Source organism: Vitis riparia, chromosome 5, assembly GCF_004353265.1.
Source record: "Vitis riparia cultivar Riparia Gloire de Montpellier isolate 1030 chromosome 5, EGFV_Vit.rip_1.0, whole genome shotgun sequence".
Classification (NCBI taxonomy): domain Eukaryota; kingdom Viridiplantae; phylum Streptophyta; class Magnoliopsida; order Vitales; family Vitaceae; genus Vitis; species Vitis riparia.
In genome coordinates, this window is record NC_048435.1 from 17,311,893 (window position 1) to 17,332,646 (window position 20,754).

Genomic DNA, 20,754 nt, shown 5'->3' on the forward strand with positions numbered 1-20,754 from the left:
TAGCCAAATAGTTGACAATGTCTGCATACCATGGCGCATCTTCAACTGCAAAAAGTTGCTCATCAGGAAACCTTTCATTAATATCATCATCAACTTCTTCAGTAGGCTCCACATGATCCATTTGAGAAAAATGATTTGCAACTAAATTCTTGGTTATTTTCTTGTCTTTGATTTCCAAGTCAAATTCTTGTAGCAGTAAGATCGAATGAAGTGGCCTTGGCTTTGCATCTTTTTTAGCAAACATATCCGTAACCTATATGACTTTAGATGGCAAGAGCCAATTAAGACAGATCCAGCTAGACAGGACTAGAACAAGTACTCTTACCATAAGGATCACGAACACACCACTAAACAATGCAAGAGTCTGCATTACTTGGTGGAAAAACTCATCAAGGCCAAGCACCTTAAGCAGTACGTTCGTACAACCAACAAGCAAAGCGAGACAACACCAGAGGCAGTCATCCAAGCCCCTGCATCTCTGACAACTCTCATAGCTATCATTAACTATATACATGGAAGTCCGATAGATGACAAGCATAGCTCTAGGCGGCAAAGGTGGAAGTTGCTCCGCATGGCTTCTATAAGAGAACGAATTAACTCCATCAAGCGCACATTCATTGAAGGAAGTGTGCATTCAATTGACGACACAATCACTTTCCCTCCAATAGATGTCAATCGGGTGTTGCAATCGCATGAAGACGCCTTGATCCTAACATTGGGAGTGGGTGGATTTGACATGCGGAGAATCCTAGTTGATCTAAGTAGTTCAACTGATCTCTTGCAAATGTCAACCTACAGGCAAATAAGCCACTTGCCATCTGCCCTAGAAAATCTAAGACGTCTGTTATCTGGATTTAATAGAGTTACAACAACCTTCCTAGGCGATGTTGTGTTTCTCCTCCAAGTTGACCCAATCACAATGAACGTATGACTCTCGGTGGTCGACAATTTGTCTCCATACAATGCCATTATGGAGCGTGCATGGCTTTACAAAATGAAAACCATTCCTTCTACGTACCATCAAATGGTGAGCTACCTCACAGAAGTGGGATGAGTCGATCTTCTTGGCAACCAGCTAGCCGTGCGACAATACTATCAGGTGGAGTTGGAGTCTGGATATCCGATCAATGAGAAGACGCCTCCGGAGCCATCGAATGTAAGGAAACTATAGCAGTTATTGAGTTCGACAGAGAAAGATCCACCCTCGATTAATCTGCTCCAACCACTTCTCCTCTCATATGACATAGATCAAATCACCTACACCAGTTCCTTACACAACAAGGACATCTTTGACTAGACTCACTCAAACATGTCGAGAATCCATCCGACTGTGGCCTCCCACAAGCTTAACTTCTCACCCACCTTGCGGTTTGTCCAATAGACGATCCAACGTTTTCATCCGGACAGACAAAAAATCATCAGGACGTAAATTGACAAGCTATTGGCAGTTGGATTCATCAGAGAAGTCAAATATCCAGATTGGTTAGTGAACGTGGTGGTAATCCCAAAGAAAGATGTAAGGTGGCAAGTCTGCGTAGATTACACCAACCTCAATGACACTTGCCTAGGTGATAACTTTCATTTGCCTTGAATAGATCAAGTAATCGACACCACTACTGGGCATGAGATGCTCTTCTTTTTATATGTCTTTTTCAGATACCACCATATCCATATGTTCCAACTAGATGAGAAGAAAACAACCTTTGTCATGGCATAAGGACTGTATTGTTACAGAGTCATGCCGTTTGGACTCAAGAATGCTGACACTAGCTACTAGAGACTAATGACAAAAATCTTCAAGCCCCTAATTGACCAAACCGTGGAAGTCTACATTGACGACATTGTTGTAAAGAGCATGACTCGAACTGAGCACATCCAGCACTTGGAAAAAGAATTTTGTCTAATGTGGGTATACAACATAAAGCTCAATCCACCTAAGTGTGCCTTCGGCGCCAGTGCAAGGAAGTTTTTAGGGTTTATGGTTACCTAAAGAGGAATTGAAGTTAATCCGACTCAAGTGAAAGCCGCCCTTGAAACACCCACTCCAAATAGTAAAAAGGAATTGAAATGCCTCATAGGTCGTCTCACACCTTTAGGTCATTTCATAGCTCGTTTCATAGATAAGTCACGACCTTTCTTCCTCACACTTAAGGTGGTAAGAACGTTTGGCTAGATAGATAAGTATAGGCAAAAATTTAAGGCAATCAAGCGTTACCTCACTGAACCACCCATTCTAAGCAGCCCTAAGTCTGACGAAGAACTCTACATGTATCTGGCTATATTCGATTGCACTATCAATGCCATCCTGTTTCAGCATATATGAGACAAGGAGCAGAGACCCATATATTATGTGAGCAAAGCAATGGTGGATGTTGAGACACGATATTCCCAAGTAGAGCATATTGTTCTAGCACTAAAGAGTGCCATTCGAAAGCTCCTCCCATACATCCAAGCTCATCAAGTGACCGTACTTACAAACCAGCTGCTCTAAGTCACCTTGCATAAGCCGGACCTATTCGGACGGATGTTGCAATGGGCAATCGGGTTGAGTGAGTATGGGATCAAGTATCAATCGCGGTTATCCTGAAAATGGCAAGTTATGACCGACTTTATAGTTGAACTCCTTCAAAAACAAACACGTGCCATCGATTGCCCTGGAAAGTAATGGTGGATACTTCATATAGATGGAGCGTCCAGGGTGTTTGGATCCAGAGTAAGTCTCGTCCTACAGTCACCAACGGGGAAACTAATAGAGCAAGCTATCCGTCTTAGATTCTTGACTTCCAAAAATGAGGCAGAATATAAAGCTGTGCTAGCTGGGCTAGATCTCGCCCTAATGTTAACCGCAACCAAGTTGGAAATCAGGAGCTACTCTCAACTAATTGTTGGGCAGATTCAACGAGAGTATGAAGCAAATGATGAATGTATGGCCTGATACCTCGCCATGGTAGAAAAACACTTAAAAAAAAACTAGACGAGTGGATCATCAGACGGGTGCCACGAGATGAGAACGGAAAGGTCGATGCACTAGCCTGGATAGCTGCCACTCTTCCCATAAATGGGACGATAATGTTGCTCATCTACCTCAAAGTCGTGCTTTCAATCACTTTCGGTCTAGTATGCAATATTGGCCAAACAGACTCAGGATGGATGTTCAACTTCATAAAATACCTCCAAACAGGAGATGTACCAGAAGACAGGAAGCAAGCACACAAACTCTGCATACAAGTAACACGTTTCACTTTAATTAATGATCAACTTTATAAATGATCATTCAGAGGCCCATACCTAAAGTGTTTGAGTGAGCCAGAGGCTAAGTATGTCCTAGCCAAACTCCATGAGGGCATATGTGGCAATCACCTAAACGAACAAACTTTGGCTCACTAAGCCTACATGCAAGGATACTATTAGCCCACCATGAAGCAGGACATTGAAAGCTATGTCCGAAGATGCAATCGATGTCAACGACACGCTCCCATTTCTCGTGTACCTTCGGAATCCCTCAACCCAATCATAAGTCCTTGGTCGTTTGTGCAATGGGGAATGGACATAGTCGACCCCTTGCCCATTGGAGTAGTATAAAAGAAGTTTTTGCTCGTTGCAACTGACTACTTCAACAAGTGGGTGGAAGGAGAAGCCTGTGCCAGTATCAAAGACAAAGATGTCTCTAAGTTCGTTTAAAAAAACATTGTATGCAGATTTGGAATTCCACGAGCAATCGTCACGGATAATGGGCCCTACTTTGATAGCGCTATCTTTCGAATATTTTGCTTAGATCTAAATATCAAGAATTTGTACTCAACACCCCGCTATCTGCAAAGCAACGGACAAGTAGAGGCCACAAACAAAACCCTGTTGAATGAATTAAAGAAAATGTTGAAAGGAGTAAAAGGAAAATAGGTAGACGAATTGCCTAGAGTTTTATGGGCTTATTGAACAACATCTAGATGGCCAATCAAAGCCACTCCTTTTGCCCTTGCTTATAGGATGGAAGCCATCATTCCAACCAAAATTGGCATGCTTACTGCCAAAACAGCCATGCAAGATCAAAGGGACAACCTTTAGTTCTTCACTTCTAACAATTATTTGTAATTTGTATGGAAAATGAGATCACATTAGTGGCACGTATGCTTTAAGAAAATACTCTTAATGATGTCGGATTCCAAAGGAGAGAAATGTTAACTCTCTAGAACCAAGAAAATATGAGTATCAAAAGTTATTTGAATTATTTTGTAGGGATTCAATAAATAAAATAAAATAAAGAGAAAAAAAGAAATGAGGGTATACTTACCATGAAGACAATGCAAAAAGAGATCATTAGTATTTAATAATTTTTAATAATGGTACTTTTCAAAAAGCTAAAATTTCTTAATTTGAAATATTATTTTGCTAAACATAAATTATCTTTGAGAAAAATATTTTAAAAATAATCTTTTAATTTTTCATTTGAATGTAAGTGATTTATATTCTTAAATCAAAATAAAATTTTTGGAAAAAAAATTGATTTGTATCAATAAAAGAGCATCTCTAAACTTTTTATTTATGTCATCTAACCCTTTGAGAAATTGAGAAATTGTCAAAGTACTACTGATGATGAGTTAGGGATTGATGAAGAATATTGATAAAATTTGATTTAATAACCAAAAAAAGGATGAGATGTTAAATGAGCATGAAGAAAAATCCATATCAAAGAGCAAATAAATAATCCTCAATGAAACGGGGATAACATTATCAATCATTAAAGGAGTCAGGACCAATAACGGAGATAACACCACCAATCATGAAAAAGGAATTCGGACCCAATAATGGAGATAACACCACCAATCATGAAAAAGATGAAACCGGTATAAATGAGTGGGTGAAAACTTTTTTGCTTATCCACCACACACAACAACATAATAAGGGAAATAACACCATCAATCATTCAACAAAAATAAAGAATTTTTTGCTTTTACATATTCCTTATTGTTTAAATTTTGTTTATGTTGTTCTTACACCAACATTGGCCTCTCAACTGACTAAATATTTGGGTCTGGGCAAAGCAATTTCTATAACCACTTAACTAAATAAGGGAGATAAGAGAAAAGACCTGGGCTAGTGCATACTCTCCACCATAAAACTAATCATCATCTTCCAGCCTTTATACAGTTCTTATACATGGGCTGCCAGAACAGAAAAGAGGGTTTCCATAACTATTCAATTAATGTAAAAGAAAAACATTGACTTCTTTTTAAAATAAAAATAAACAAAAAAAGAAAAAAGAAAATTGGACTCTAATTCCAATGCAAATGGATATGGCAGCCAAAATGTCATCATAAGCATAGATGCCATTGTCTATAGGACATGGATGTCATCACAAGCAAAAAGGAAAATTTTCTTATCATTTTTTTACTTTTTTTATATTACTCATTTTTAAAACAACAAATTTTGATTTAAAAAAAATTAAATTTTTAGTTACCAACAAAAAAAAAAAGAAAAAAGGCATTGAAAATGTGTATAACAGAACATAAAATAATATTAATATGTAGTATTATTTAATATAAATAGAATGCTTTTATATATTCAAAAATATAATGTAATAATTTTTATTTATAAATTTTAAATATTTTAATTACCAATGTTATTAACAAAGAAATAAAAAATTAAACTTAGTTTATACATTTCATATTTTCTATTTTTAAAAACAATATCTAGTAGTAACTTATTATATAAAATACAAGAATTTTTTTTAGAGCCTTCTATTAAAATGTAGCTAATGGTTTTTGAAAACTATTTAAAATTTTTTAAGGTATTTCAAGATTTAATTTTATTTAAATTACTATTTAAAAAATATAATTTGAATTTATACTCTTTGTATTTGAATTTCAACTTTTTTTATATAAGGTTTTTACCACTATTTTTATGTTTTGTTAAAACAATACCAAGACGTATATTCAAATGGACATGAAATTATCAATTATCAAAATGATTTTCAAATAATACTAAAAATGAGAAAGATTTCATTTTTTTTTAATAGGAATGTGATATATTTTTATTTTAAAAAATATTGATGTTGAAATGTGATAAAATGTTTTGTTATATATATATATATATAATTTTTTCACTTAGATATAATATCTTAAGATACCATTTTTATTGGATATGATATCCAAGAGACATGAGGGTATTTATGTCTTATTTAATCCTATTCAACCAATCAAACTTAACTTATTTTATTCAATGTTATCCCACCAATCAAATGTATCCCTCATATTTTACACCATCTTGCACATGGGTTGGTAAAATAGAACTAATCATCTTGTGCCATGTATGTAATTTAGGCTGTATTACTTTATACCCAAATTCTTTCACTATATATATATATATATATATATATATATATATATATTTATATAACCAAAATATATGTTTTACTAGTTGTACCTTCTTCTTATTATTGTTCGTATTCTTATTCAATTGTTCAAATTTTATCATAAACTTTTAGTGGCTTGGATTTGAACTTTAATATACACGTTGTAGACCCCTTAATAGACCAAAAAGTTTTTTTTTTTTTTTTTTAAATCGTTTCTCAAACAATCTCCCAAAAATTCCAATTTCCAAATTCAATTTTTCATGCCATCTTCAAATAAAATTTTCAAAATCCCAAATTTAATTTTTATTAATGTCATCTTCAAATAAATTTTCCAAGATTCCAATTTTCATAATTTAATTTTCAAAACTCCAATTCTCAATTAATTTTCAAAACTCCAATTTCTTTCAAATTTATCCAAAACTCCAATTCTCAAATGATTTCCAAAATTCCAATTTTCACATTTGTTTATTATTATTATTATTATTTTATTTATTTATTTTTAAAATTCCATCTTTAAATAATTTCCAAGATTCCAAATTTCATAATTTGATTTTCAAAACTCCAATTCTCAATTAATTTTCAAAACTCTAATTCATAATTTAATTTTCAAAACTCCAATTCTCAAATGATTTTCACAATTCCAATTTCCAAATTTACTTTCCAATTTCCAAAATTCCACTTTTCGCAATTGTTTATTATTATTATTATTATTATTATTATTATTATTATTATTATTATCATTTTATTTATTTTTAAAATTCCATCTTCAAATAATTTCCAAGATTCCAATTTTCATAATTTAATTTCCAAAACTCCAATTCTCAAATAATTTTCAAAATTCCAATTTCTTTCAAATTTAATTCCCAAAATTCCAATTCTTGAATTTGATTTTCAAAACGCCAATTTTCAAATAATTTTCAAGCTTTCAATTTTTGAATAAATTTCAAAACTTTAGTTTTCTTTTAAATAGTTTTAATTTCACTCTAGTTTTCAAATGTTTCTTTAATTCTACCACTTTTCATTTTTCTTTAAGGTTCCGGGACACAAAAATCTCGTTTTTAATAAACTTGTTGCATTTTTCTTTCAGGCAACCACCTTCATACATTTTTCTTTGATATTAAAATAATTTTTTTGTTTCTCTTGATTTTAAATAAGCAAGAATGAATTTTTCATAATTCCAAAATAATGGAATTTATGAGACTAATTCATACAAGATAAATTGGGTTTTGGTGGGGGCCACACATATGAATTTTCTTTTCTAACTGTCAATTGTTATACTTCATAAATATTGCCTGATCTTTGTCTTGCTCTTTGACATGCATGTGATAATTTTATACTTCAACTAATCATGTTTCCATGATAGCGCACTATGAATTGCTGCTAAGGTACAATCTCACTCTCACTTTGCTTATTCTTATGCATGATTCGTTTTATTATTTGATCATTTCATTGGTATCCATTACTTTCCTTATCAATTGCCGCACTCGTTTCACCTTATTTAGTAGAGACCTTATTATAAGGCTTAGAGGGGTGCTACGGTCTTTCACCGTGCCTTCCTAATAAGTAACTTGACCCTCAGACCCAGACTCAGTTTTTCACAGACCTATTTTTCCTTCAAGAGTCACACTTAAGGTTTTTCTTTCTTATTTTGTTTTTCCCTTCAAAAATAAAATAAAAATAAGTGGCGACTCCAAGTCTTTTTTTAAAAAAAAATCAAAATTTTCACTAAACAAATAAAAAATGAGTTTCGCCATCGAGTAGGAACACATCGTGCTAAAATACGGGGTCCATAAAATAGCAACTCCATTGGGGAAAAGTAAAGGGTCAAACTTGAATTCAAGTTGAGGCAAATGTGGCATTTGATTAGTCAGTTAATGGATATCTTTCCTTTATGCTTCTCTATGCTTGAGTGATCATAGCATATTGAGGATTTTGATGTGGTGATTTTCTATGCTTGATTGTTATATCTATCTGTGACATTGGCATGCTGATGATATTGATCGATAATGCTTTTGCCATGATTATTCTGCTCACCTTGACATGTACATTCTTCTTGTTACTTATCTCATTCATCTTGACATGATTGATTTTCTTGGTTGTATATTATCTTGATTATCATGGAGCATGCTATCCTTGCTAGATATTCATCTCGATTATCATGTTCCTGCTTAGCTTATGTGTAGATATGAGTGATATACATATGCTTTGCATGACTGTCTGTTGCATGACTTCTCTCATTCTGTGTGATTGCATGAGTTGCTTATCTGTATGGAACACACACCTATCCTCTTATCTCCAAGTTCTTAGTCTCGATCGAACTAGTTTCCCTTGATCTCGTATTTGATATGAGGTTTGTTGCTTTGTTTGCTCTTCGACCGAGCTAGTGATTAGGAATAGGGTCTAACGATGGGCTATATCTATGTTTGGGAGCATTTGGAGATGGCCGACACATTGATGTTGAATGGAGTCTGACTTTTGAAAACTTGTATAGCCCAGAGCTAGATTTAAGGATATTTGTGTGACCAATGTGTTTCATTTTCTGCTTTAGCTTCATAGAGTTTTTAGTTGCACCCACACCACTCACTGTGCACTTTCGTTGACTACTAAGTGCTAAGAGTTGCAAGAGCTTTCACTATAAGAAACCCCCCTGGGATGTCGAGGTAGTGCATGTGTGGAGGTGATGACCACCTTTCATGGAGGCGCCCCGTCTCTTCAGAGGTGTGTAGAGGATTGCGTATCGCCGGAGGATATGATCGTTTCTGCTAGGGATCCTTTAAAGTCCACCTCTTTTCTTTTTAGAGTCACCTTTAACCTTTTAGGTTGAACCTTAGATCCTTCGATCAGGATTTCATTTCCTACATATGGGTGCATCTGTGGGTCTTCAGAGCCGTGTCAGTAGTGATAGGTTTAGTTATCTTCGTAGTAATCTCTTGTATATTTGCTCAGAATTGGATATTAGTTTGATTACTTCCAGGTTACCTTTCGGCATATTTGATAGACATTCCTTGTAGAGTTTCCCTTACACCGTATCTTATCTAGTATTTCTACTATTGTAGGAGTATTGATACATTCGATCTGGATTTAGTTTCTTGGATCAGAATTAGAGGTAGATTGATTACAGTATTAGACTAGTCAGACTAGAGATTAGATTAGAGAGAGTTGTGGATTCACAGGTGGTCACCGCTGATTAGTTTGCTTCAGCCATGGCTTCGATTCAGGAGGTTATAGCTGGCCTTTGCCAAATGATAGATACGCAGAAGGCCTAGTAGGTCTCGCCTCAGGATAACGCATAGTATGACCCTATGGTGCCACTACCTTCTCCACCTAGTCAGTCAGTACCACAAGCTATACCTTTCACTTTGCATAGTAAGATCGAGGTTGCCCCGCCTCTTAACACATTGCCCATCCCGACCTTATAGGACCCACATGCACATATGGATAGACTTGAGTAGAGGTTGAGGCAGATGAGGGCTTCAGATGGAGCTATTATTTGAGAGGATTTTGATGGAGCACCAGTGGCTAGTTTACCGACAAAGTTTAGGATGCTTGAGATTGAGAGATACACAAGCATTGGTTGTCCTTACATCCATTTGAGGCTTTATAGTACGGTTATGAGGGCCCATGGTCTGGATGAGGCCTAGATGGTTATGCTTTTCCCTATGTCCTTGAGTGGTACGACATAGTGGTGGTTTGCTTCATTGGATGTATCACGCCGTCGGACTTGGGATGATTTGGCCCAAGAGTTTTTAGACAGTTTGCATTTAACATTGTCATTGATGTTTCAAGGAGAGAGTTAGAGGCTTTGAGGTAAAGGCCAAATGAGTGAATCACCTCATTTATCTCCCGCTGGAGGGAGAAGATTTCACAGGTTATTTATCTCCTACTGAGGAGCTTGCAGCCTCGACTTGCTAGGCACTTGATGGGATTTCCTCATATGGATTTTGGATCTTTGGTACAAGCTTTATACGACATAGAGGAGGGCATAGCTAGAGGATTATGGTTCAAGTCTTCCCCTACTAACTCTAAGGGAAATAAGCCTTTAGGAGGATAGAGATCAGGAGATGTTGGTGTTATCAGTTCAGCAGGGTTGAAACCTCCTATGCGCTATCAGATAGTTGGGTGGATTTTTGGAGTCTACTACCCACCACCACTTCAGCAGTATAGACCACGAGCACCTTCTCAGCTGTACGATCAACCTACTTGTCTCCCACATTAGCACTGCCTTATTATGTCGCACAGGGCACAGAGAGACTTCCCACTTCATATCTTGCCCCAGTGCAACCATGCAATGCAACACAGTTTGCAGTGAAACCCCCAACTTCATATCCTAGATCTAGAGCTCCACAGACTTCCGCTCCTTTTGCTTTGAGGACGTAGAGACAGTTTTCATAATGGGGTATGTCGTTGAGTCAGGCTCTTCAGAAGCTCACAAAGGCTGGGTTATTGACAGCTCTTGCTCCTAGGCCGTTGTTTCAACTCGTCCCGCCACAGTTCAGGATGGATTTACATTGTGCATACCATTAAGGGGCAGGGCATGAGACTGGTCGTTGTACTACTCTGAGGAAGGCCATCTAGGATTTTATTGATCAGGGTGTGGTTCATGATCGCTCGGATTTTTGTCATTTATTGGATCAAAACAAAATTTATTACCTAATTCACTCTTCTATAGCAATTTGTACCCGATCAAAAAGTGGTTTTAGTACAAACTACTATAGTATAGTGGTTTTTAGGTATCGTCCACAAGGATGGATTATTCTTGGTAATTAAGGCTTGAATGAGATGATAAGAAATGATTGTGATCAAGTGAAATTGACTTGAAATTGCATGATAAAATTCCAAAATAACAATGTACTCAAATTGAGAGGAAAATGAAGTGTAAAAGAGAAGAAAATTAATAAGATGTGAGATTCTCGGAGTTAGGATTTTCTAGAGAGCAATTTCTATGGTGAATAGGTGTTGAGATCTAATTTTCATCAAGTTAGATTGAAAACCTAAATTTTCATCTAAACCGATTTTTGATTTAGCTTTAGGTCTAGATCTAATTTCTCTTCAAATTAAGTAATCTAATCCAAGAGATCAATTCGAATCATATATTCAATTCATCTTAAATTATCTTCCGATGATTCACACAATGCAACTATTCAATCTCATCAAATCTAACATTAAGAATTTGATGAATCTACCTAGCTTGCATTGTAGTAATCATCCAAGACAATTTGAAGAGAAAAATCCCCAAATTTCAATTAATCAATCAATTGGATCAAATTACCTTTGCAATTCAAGCTCAATTCTCTAATTCACCATAGATCTTGCCTCTAGATCTTCCCTCCTCCGAGAAAAACGAGATTTAGCCACTCATGCTTGGAGATTTGATCTCACAAGACATGTTTGGCTACCGAGAAAATAAGAGAAACTGAAGGAAAGTAGAGAATTATATAGAGAGAAGAAGTATGAAAAGTTCTACAATTAGAATGTATCAAAAGTCTTTAAATGAGTCAATCAAGTTTCTATTTATAGGCCAAGGTCAAGTGGACACTTGGCATCATCTAAGAGGTCTTCCGGAGGCTTCTTCATCAAGGAATTTGGAGAAAATGCATTTTCGCATGAGCCCCTAGCAATTTTGCATGATGGTGCAAAGTGGAAAGTCCATTAGCTGCATTTTCGTTTTGCTGGAGTGTTTCGCATGACTGTGCGAAAATTTCGCATGGTCATGCGAAATCACTTTTTACATTTCCCTTATGTGCTGCAGCCAAGCCTATTTTGTTTCATTTTGCATGACTATGCGAAAATTTCGCATGGTCATGCGAAATTGAAAAACATGCTTTTCCGACTCCTCCTTGCAATTTCTCCCATTTCTTCATTTTTAATCCATCTCCACCACCTTCAATTAAGCTCCAAATCCCAATCCAAACCGATTGCATTGCTTCTTTCATTATGCATTTGGATCATCATCAACTTTATTTGTTTTCTTCAATTTGATTCATCTCATTTGTCACCAATTTATCAAAATCATACCTTGAAATGACTCCAAAACTTCATAAAACTTGTTAGTAACTCTTGCAAGGGCAAAAACATGTTAATTGAGTGTTTTAGGCATAATTACTACTCAAAAGATGTGAAACTCATGAGAATTATTATCTAAAATATGCTTTTTTTGAGTAGTAATCAGTTCACTTGGGTCAACCGAGTGTAACTACTAACCTATTACCGGCCCATACTACACACGTGGTTCCCCCTCCGGCCGATGGCATACATTTCATGGATTTCACTGAGCCTAATGATCACATTCACATACTGAGTTGGGATGATTATGAGTCGGAGCCCATAGTAGTGGAAGAGAGCTATGAGGTTGATGGAGTGATCTCAGAGTCACAAGCATTTGCACCATTTAGACTGGTCCTTGACACGCCACCATTGTAGTTGACCACAGTTGGGTTGTTGATTTACCCATGCTATAACATTCAGTCTCCATTTATATTGAGTCGAGATCCTGATGAGACGGTTGCTTCGGATGTTCAATATGTTAACCGTGGGGGGAGAGTGGTACGACAACAACCTCCCAAAGTTGCTAGACCTTTAGAGAGTGATGCCACTCGAGAGAAGACCAAACGAGAGAAGACTAAACGAGATGATGATGAGATGTTAAGGCAGCTTGAGAGCACTCAGACCCACATCTTCATTTGGAGTCTTTTAGCGCCATCTACATCCCATTGAGAAGCACTGGTCAGGGCATTGAGTCATATATGAGTTGAGACATTTACCTCTCTTGAGGGATTAGTCCACATGTTGACAGTTGACAGGGTCACATGCATTGTCTTTTCTGCTGATGATCTACCCCTTAGAGGTTTTAACCATACTCTACCTCTCTAAATTTTTGTTGGTTATTATGGGCATCGAGTTCCATCTGTTCTTTTACAATAGTCGCTCTCAACTTCGGACCTTTAGAATTTGAGCCATATTCTCAGATAGTTCGAGCCTATGACAGTACACGCAGAGAAGTTTTAGGTATGTTGATATTAGACTTGAAAATAGGCCTGGTCACATTTTCTACTTTATTTCACGTTTTGAGGACCATAGCCTTTAACCTGTTATTGGGTTGGTTTTTGATCCATAGAGCCGGAGCCATACCATATTCCCTTTATCAGAAGGTGAAGTTCATACATGAGGGTGGATTCATTACTATACAGTCTACTAGAGACACTTATTCTACTTCCGAGTCAGTATTAGAGATTAGTCACGACAATGACGACCTATTTCTGACTGGCTTCACCTTTGATGAGATACAGACTGTGGAGGTTGAGCAATTCTATAGAGATCATGTGGCATTTCCTTTTAATGAGTATGGTAGTATAGTGGTTTTGGACATGATGAGGTCTATGTCTTTCTTACTAGGCTTAGGTCTAGACGTCGTTAGCATGGCTCTAGAGAGTTCATTGTCGCAGTTGATCACGATACTCCTTTCAGTCTTGGTTTTGTTCCTACTGAGGTCGATTATTGATATATGGTGCAATTGCGAAATGAAAGGGTGAGAGCCCAATTGACTCACATGCCATTTGACTATCCTATTTGCCCATACAATATGAGCTTGGTAGACTACTTTGTGAGGGCATCGGAGCTACAGACACATTCAAGTGGGATTATTGATGGATTCAACGTTGTTCAGGAGGCCGAGCTTCAGCGTCTTGTCCATCCATTGTGGTTGAGTGATGCAGCTCCTGGCACTTCCGCTTCTGCATTAGCTACTTGTAGACCCTCAATTTTGTCCCTCGACACTGACATTTATCCTTTGGGTGTCACCTGCACCCATCGTTCTCATATGGCACCACTAGGGCCCCTTTTGGGCTTAGTCGGTGTCCGAGCCTCGTGTGGGCTTGTCTGTGGTCCATTGTGGTGCGTATGTGGTTCATTTTGGAGGGTCATCGTGGCCATTTTCCTATTCGTTCACATCACCCTATAGGAAGGAAGTGGGGTCATCCCGATGTTTTAGCTTAGTTGGAGTTTATAGGGGCATGTTGAGGTTCGGAGCACTCGGGCTTGTTTTGATCATAGCTCCCTCATTCAAACTCGGAATTGCACACAGTTTTTTTTTCATGGATTCCTTACTCTTCCAGAAACATTCTATCAAATTTTCAAAATTTTTTGCAACCTGTTCAACCGGTTGGCATCCGGTTTAGCCGGTTCATCGAGTTAGCCGGTGTAGAACACTGATTTTTGGTAATTATTTTGATCATATCTCCCTTTTCCGAACTGGGAATTGCATACCATTTTTTTTATGGATTCCTCACTCTTCCAGGAACATTCTGTCTAATTTTCAAAATTTTTTTGCAACCTGTTCAACCGGTTGGCATCCGGTTCAGCCGGTTTATCGAGTCAGTTGGTGTAAAACACTGATTTTGGTAATTTTGGGACCCAAATCCTACATGGCTCAGGCCCATAAGCTCCAGATCGGTTTTGGGCAATGTTGTGGGCCCATTTTGGGCCTTGGTTTAGGTTCCTTGCAGCCCACCACGAATCCATATGGATTATTGGTGGTGAAGCAAGCTAAAAACTGAAGGGAGTGAGCTGGCCTCGTAAGTGCAAGAGAAATAATGGGGGGTGTGTTTTCCATGCTGATGGAGGGATTTCGGTGCTGAAGGGGAAGGAACCCATGAGGCTCAAATGCTGAGAGGGGTATGAGTATAAAAGGTGAGAAGGTAGGAGGGCAAAAGAAAAAGGAGGGCACTTTGGAGAGGGGATATTTTGCTGGTGAGAAAAACAGAAGGTCAGGGCATCTTCTGAGTTAAGAGCGTGGGGGAAAGCTTCAGCACTGTGGTTATTTTGAAGAAGAGAGCTACAGAATCTCAGTTTTTGGAAGTCATCATCGGCATACACGGATCATATTTGGTGGAAATTCTGAGGTAAGTAGGCTGAATTTTTTTTACCTACAGTTTATCTTCATCTTCTTCATATGCGTTTTCTCCTTCCGCATCATCTTTTATTTCCTTTGATATGAAGATTATATTGCTTGGGTGTAGGTAATAAAGGCCACACATGATTGTTTTTTATTGGTTATGAATGGTTTAGAAACTTTCTGACCAAATTTAGGATTTTTTATCAACCGGCTAAACCGGTTCAACCGGTTCAGCGCCATAGCTGGCTGCCTTTGTCAGCCATGAGGAACCCCTGACCTTTCTTTGTCCGGTTCTCACTCATCCGGGCTTGGAATTGAGAACCGTTTCTTTTGTTTGTTTCCTTATTCAGTTAGAAACTTTTTGGCCAAATTTTGGATTTTTGATCAACCGTCTGAACCGGTTGGGAACCGGTTCAACCGGTTCAGTGCCATAGCTGGCTGCCTCTATCAGCCATGAGGAACCCCTGACCTTTCTTTGTCTGGTTCTCACTCATCCAGGCTCGGAATTGAGAACCATTTTTTTTTTGTTTCCTTATTCAGTTAGAAACTTTCTGGCCAAATTTGGGATTTTTTGTCAACCGTCTGAACTGGTTGGGAACCGGTTCAACCGGTTCAGCACCATAGTTGGCTGCCTCTGTCAGCCATGAGGAACCCCTGACTTTTCTTTGTCTGGTTCTCACTCATCCAGGCTCGAAATTGAGAACCGTTTTTTTTTTGTTTCCTTATTCAATTAGAAACTTTCTGGCCAAATTTGGGATTTTTTGTCAACCGTCTGAACCGGTTCAACCGGTTCAGCACCATAGCTGCCTGCCTCTGTCAGCCATGAGGAACCCCTGACCTTTTTTTGTCTGGTTCTCACTCATCCGGGCTCAGAATTGAGAACCATTTCTTGTGTTTGTTTCCTTATTCAGTTAGAAACTTTTTGGCTAAATTTGGGATTTTTTATCAACCGTCTGAACCAGTTGGGAACCGGTTCAACCAGTTCAGCACCATAGTTGGCTGCCTCTATTAGCCATGAGGAACACCTGTCCTTTCTTTGTCTGGTTTTCATTCGTCCGGGCTCGGAATTAAGTGTCGTTACTTTTGTTTGAATCCTTACTCATTTAGGAGTTTTCTAAAAAAATTTGGGAATTCTTCTCAATAGGTTGTACCAGTTGAGAACTAGTTCAACCTGTTCTGCTGGAGGACTTTAGGTAGCCCTCGATTTTGGCATTTTTTCGAGCCCGTATCCATTGGGGCTCAAACCCATTTGCTATAGGGCACTTGTGAGCCATCTTGAAGGTTTAAGTCAGTGTTTGATTTTAGTTAGTATGGGCAATTTTGAAGTTATGGGTGGTGTGGTCTAGATGAGTCTAGTTCGATTTGTATGACATTTGAGGAGTCCCTTACCTCATTTCAACCAGCTATCTTCCTTTTTGGCAAGCTTTGATGCTTGATTTTGAATACATGTTGTGTGGCTGACTCACCCTCTATTGTAGTACATGGCTAGGGACCACAGGTATGAATCGTTGGTTTTGATTGTTGAATCATATGCATGCATGGTGCTTAATCTTGAATGTTTGTTATGTGTTTATCTATGTTTGGCTGACCTTTTATGCAAGCGCTTGGCTGGGGACCACAGGTACGCACCCATTGTTTTGGTTGGTTGAATTCATATGCATGCCAAATACTAATTAGGATTGTGTGATTCATGACATCTATTTAGCCTAGGGTTTCATTTTTTACCCATATGCTCCCACATACCCAATTCATTAGTAGAGACCGAGTTCCGGGCCTAGAGGGGTGCTACCTCGCATGAGGTACCTTCCCAATGGGTAACCTGATCCCCGGACCCAGAATCTAGTTTTTGCAGACCGCTTTTTCCATACTAGGGTCATTAGGGGTTTTTGTTCTTATTTAATTTTCCCCATTTTAAAAATAAAAATAAAAAGTAAGTGATGACTCCATACAACACCGTTCCTTACCGGGGGCGGGTTTTTCAAAACTGGAAAACACAAACTTTTTCATTCTTTCTTTTTATTTAAAAGTGAGTCGTGCCGGTCCGGTGGATCGGGTGAGAGTCCACACTACCCCATCATCTCCAAATCGTATGAGCCTTGGGACACTCTATTTCCAAGACGAGGTCGATGAGCATGGGATGTTTGCCGAGATTGGGGACATGGTGGATGAAGTTGTTCTACATGATGAGTACATTGATGAGATGCTCGCGATGAGTATGGGTTAGATTGATGAGATATTTCAGCTCGAGCTTGCTTCACCATTTGATCTTTTTAGGGTGTCCGCCATCAAGGTTGCTAAGAAAATCCAGTCTGCTCCTGCTTTAGAGTTCTCAGAGGATACTATAGTAGTTGATGATTTATTTGAGGCCCTGTTGGCCTAGTTGAGGGAGTGTCCGACTTTGTGGACCTACCTCTTTCATTTGATGTTTTATTAGGATTTGTCTCCCGTTCTGATGATGTTCATGGTTTAGAAACCATAAACAGATTACACTTTCTCTTTATTAACAACTGAAACCATAAAACTACCCATTATTGCATTCGGTACCTTACCCAACTACCTTAGCTCCAATAAACAAAAAGTCTAGCCACCCATTCTCTGAGGAAACATCCTCAAATCTTGTTTGGCTAGTAAGAAAAAATACAATCAAAATGAGTAGGTAAGGCAGAGCAAAGCTCTGTATTTTACTTCCTTCCCAACTATACAAAAAGTTGATGCTCTCTGAGAACAAGTTCCCGAGATATCTTTTATGAAAATTACAAGAACAATATACATATGGTTATTCACCCTTTTCTTCTTACTTAACAACTAAAGAATCCTATAATTGATGGATTACAAGGAGAAAATGGGGATTTAGACATCAAATATCTGAAGCAAAATATCTAAAAATGTCGGTCGCAAATATCTGGAAGCACTCAGGAGGATTTCGCAGGCGTGTAATATGGCTGCGAAATTTCACAGACGTACAAGATGGCTGCGAAATTATTTTGCAGCCAAAGGCTGATTTCGCAGCCTGCGAAATTGGCCTTCAGCTTGGTGTGATCGGCTTCCAATGGCTTTGATTTCTTCATTTCAACTCCGATTCGTGCCGTGTTTGAAGCGTTGGACTGTTGACTTCCCAAGCTTCGAAACGACTTATAATATGCATCAAATGGGCTCTAGGAAGTGCTCCAAAAATGTCAAACAGTTGATGTCCACTTGAATTCTCCATGTTGCTTTCATCCTTGCATTCATGATTTGTTTTTAGCAAAGGACTACAAAGCTCCAAAGCTTGAATTCTTCATGTAAATGAGCTTCCAATTGCTTTGCCATGGATTCCATAGAACTCTCCTTAATATTGGATTGCTTTGGTGATCAAATTACTATCAAAAGCACCAAAACTTACACAATTTGATAAGAAATGATTGCAAGGGTACTTAATATGCTAATTGAGTTAAAAGGTAATAACTACTACTCAAAAGTGTTTAAAAGAGTTAATTACAAGCTATCAAATAACACTTTTTGAGTAGTAATCACTCCCCCCAACCGACATAATGCTAGTCCCTTAGCAATAAAGGAGAGAAAAAAGCTAAAGAGTAATATACTTTACAAAATCATGCTGATGACTTCAAAAAATTTTAAGTGGCATGATGATCAAGCTCTCACATGGGACATTAAAGAAATAAAACTCAAATTTCAGCAAGAGTTATCAAATACTTTACCTAATCACAATTCCAAAAAGAGAAGGCATTATGCAAATTGAAGCTTTAAAATCATTTCCACTTCCAAAGGACCAAACCTTACTCTTCCACTAAAATCTAAGTGTTACTTGATAGTTTCCGAATATAGTATGCTAAACTAATCTCTCCCCCCAACCTAGTTCTTTTTCAACACTTAGCAAACTGACCAAATTCAATAGGCTAAGAACACACCCTTTTATTTCAATTTTTTTATTTTTTTTAGTAGGTGTACAAGGCTTGAAGGTATCTTTTTCTAAATTGTCCATGTAACGAGGGTCTATCGATGACTCCCAACCAATTAAGGTTTAGGGCATCAAGCTTTAAGGATCTTTCAACCACTAACTCGGATTTTATCCCAGACTTTTGAGAATGAATTTAATACCCAAGCACCTACAGTATGTTAAACTCTACCTATTCACCCTTGCAACGAGCATTAAGGTCGGTGACTCCCAACCAATGAAGGCTTAGGGCACCAGGTTTTAAATATTTTCACCATATACCCTTCAGACCTTACTCGAGTTTCAAGGCAAGCAAACATTTTTTTTTTTTCAAAGGCTCATTGGCCTTTCATAAGCTGTCCCAACACTATTAAATGAGGTCAAATGTACCAAGTCTAAATTTTCCTAAGTCAAGAGGGAAATAGTTTTTCATCTTATAGTCGGAATCTATTGTGCACAGTGTGTGAATAGCTTAAAGTGGAAGAACTACGGTTGAATTCAATAGAAGTTTCAACAATTCATCAACTTTAGTAAGCATAATACAAACTCTATGTCAAGTAAAAACAAAAATTCGATTTCTCTTATTTTAATTTGAGAATTTTTCTTTAATAACCATGGAGAGTGGAATAAAAACTAAAAAAATTTAAAATTAAACACAAATCAACTAAATTACAAAAATACTTAGCATTAACAACAAAAAACTTCCTTCCTCAACTCTCCCTCCAACCAAGCTGAACATTGTCCTCAATGTGGCATGAGCGATTGAAATTAGAGAGAGGAAGTGGTGCCTCCAGAGTGGTATGAAGTTCGAGTAGAATAGGAGAAACCACATGTTTCAAAAACAACAAAAGATATGAGTAGAGTAATTAAAATAATATAATGCTAAGAGTGCTAAAAAATTGGTAGATTTGTATTACTTGATGAAAGTACAATAAAAAGGAAAACACGTAATACAACCAATCCCAATATATATAATATCAAAAGCATGGGATTACAAGTGCTACTATAGTAAGGCAATACACAAAGTAAATACATAAAGGAATTTATGCATATGATCAGATAGTGGGAGATGGGAAGATGATGGCTCAGGTGGATGTCTCTGCATCTCCTGTAGTCGGCTCCTCAGAGGGCATAGCCTGCTCTACGAAAGGAGGGGCCTGGGATGGTTCTGTGGGCTCTAAGAGAACATGAATGGGGTGCTCAGGAGCTGAAGGAATACCCAGATGGTGCTGAATCTGCCTAAAGATGGCAGTATGCTGAGTCTGAGTGGCGATAATCTACTTCTGATGAGCACGAAGAGCTGTCATCTGCTGAGTAAGGATGCTTTGAGAAGTGGTCAATGTCTGCAAAGTGTGACATAGGCCTCTGTACTCGGAAATGGATATGGCAATCCTAGGCTCAGATGAAGAAGGGGGCTCTGATGTAACTGGAATAACAAGGGGAGTCCGTGGTGTGGAAGGAAGAGCAGAGGGTGCAACCTCAGGTATAGACTCTGTAGAGGGCACTGCAGGGGCAGGTGCTCTCATGTCAGTTGGTATCTCAACCGGCTGTGGCTCCTCTGGCTGTTCTGGATGTGGA

At 37.9% G+C, this 20,754-nt stretch overlaps 1 protein-coding gene across 1 annotated transcript; it reads left to right on the forward strand.

Moving 5' to 3' along the window:
• The first annotated feature begins 571 nt into the window (after nt 1-571).
• LOC117915221 lies at nt 572-10,876 on the forward strand. Its single transcript, XM_034830784.1, has 3 exons — nt 572-925; nt 1,076-1,156; nt 10,766-10,876. Exons 1-3 carry the CDS (start codon nt 572-574, stop codon nt 10,874-10,876), a joined length of 546 nt encoding a protein of 181 aa, XP_034686675.1.
• The last annotated feature ends 9,878 nt before the right edge of the window (nt 10,877-20,754 follow it).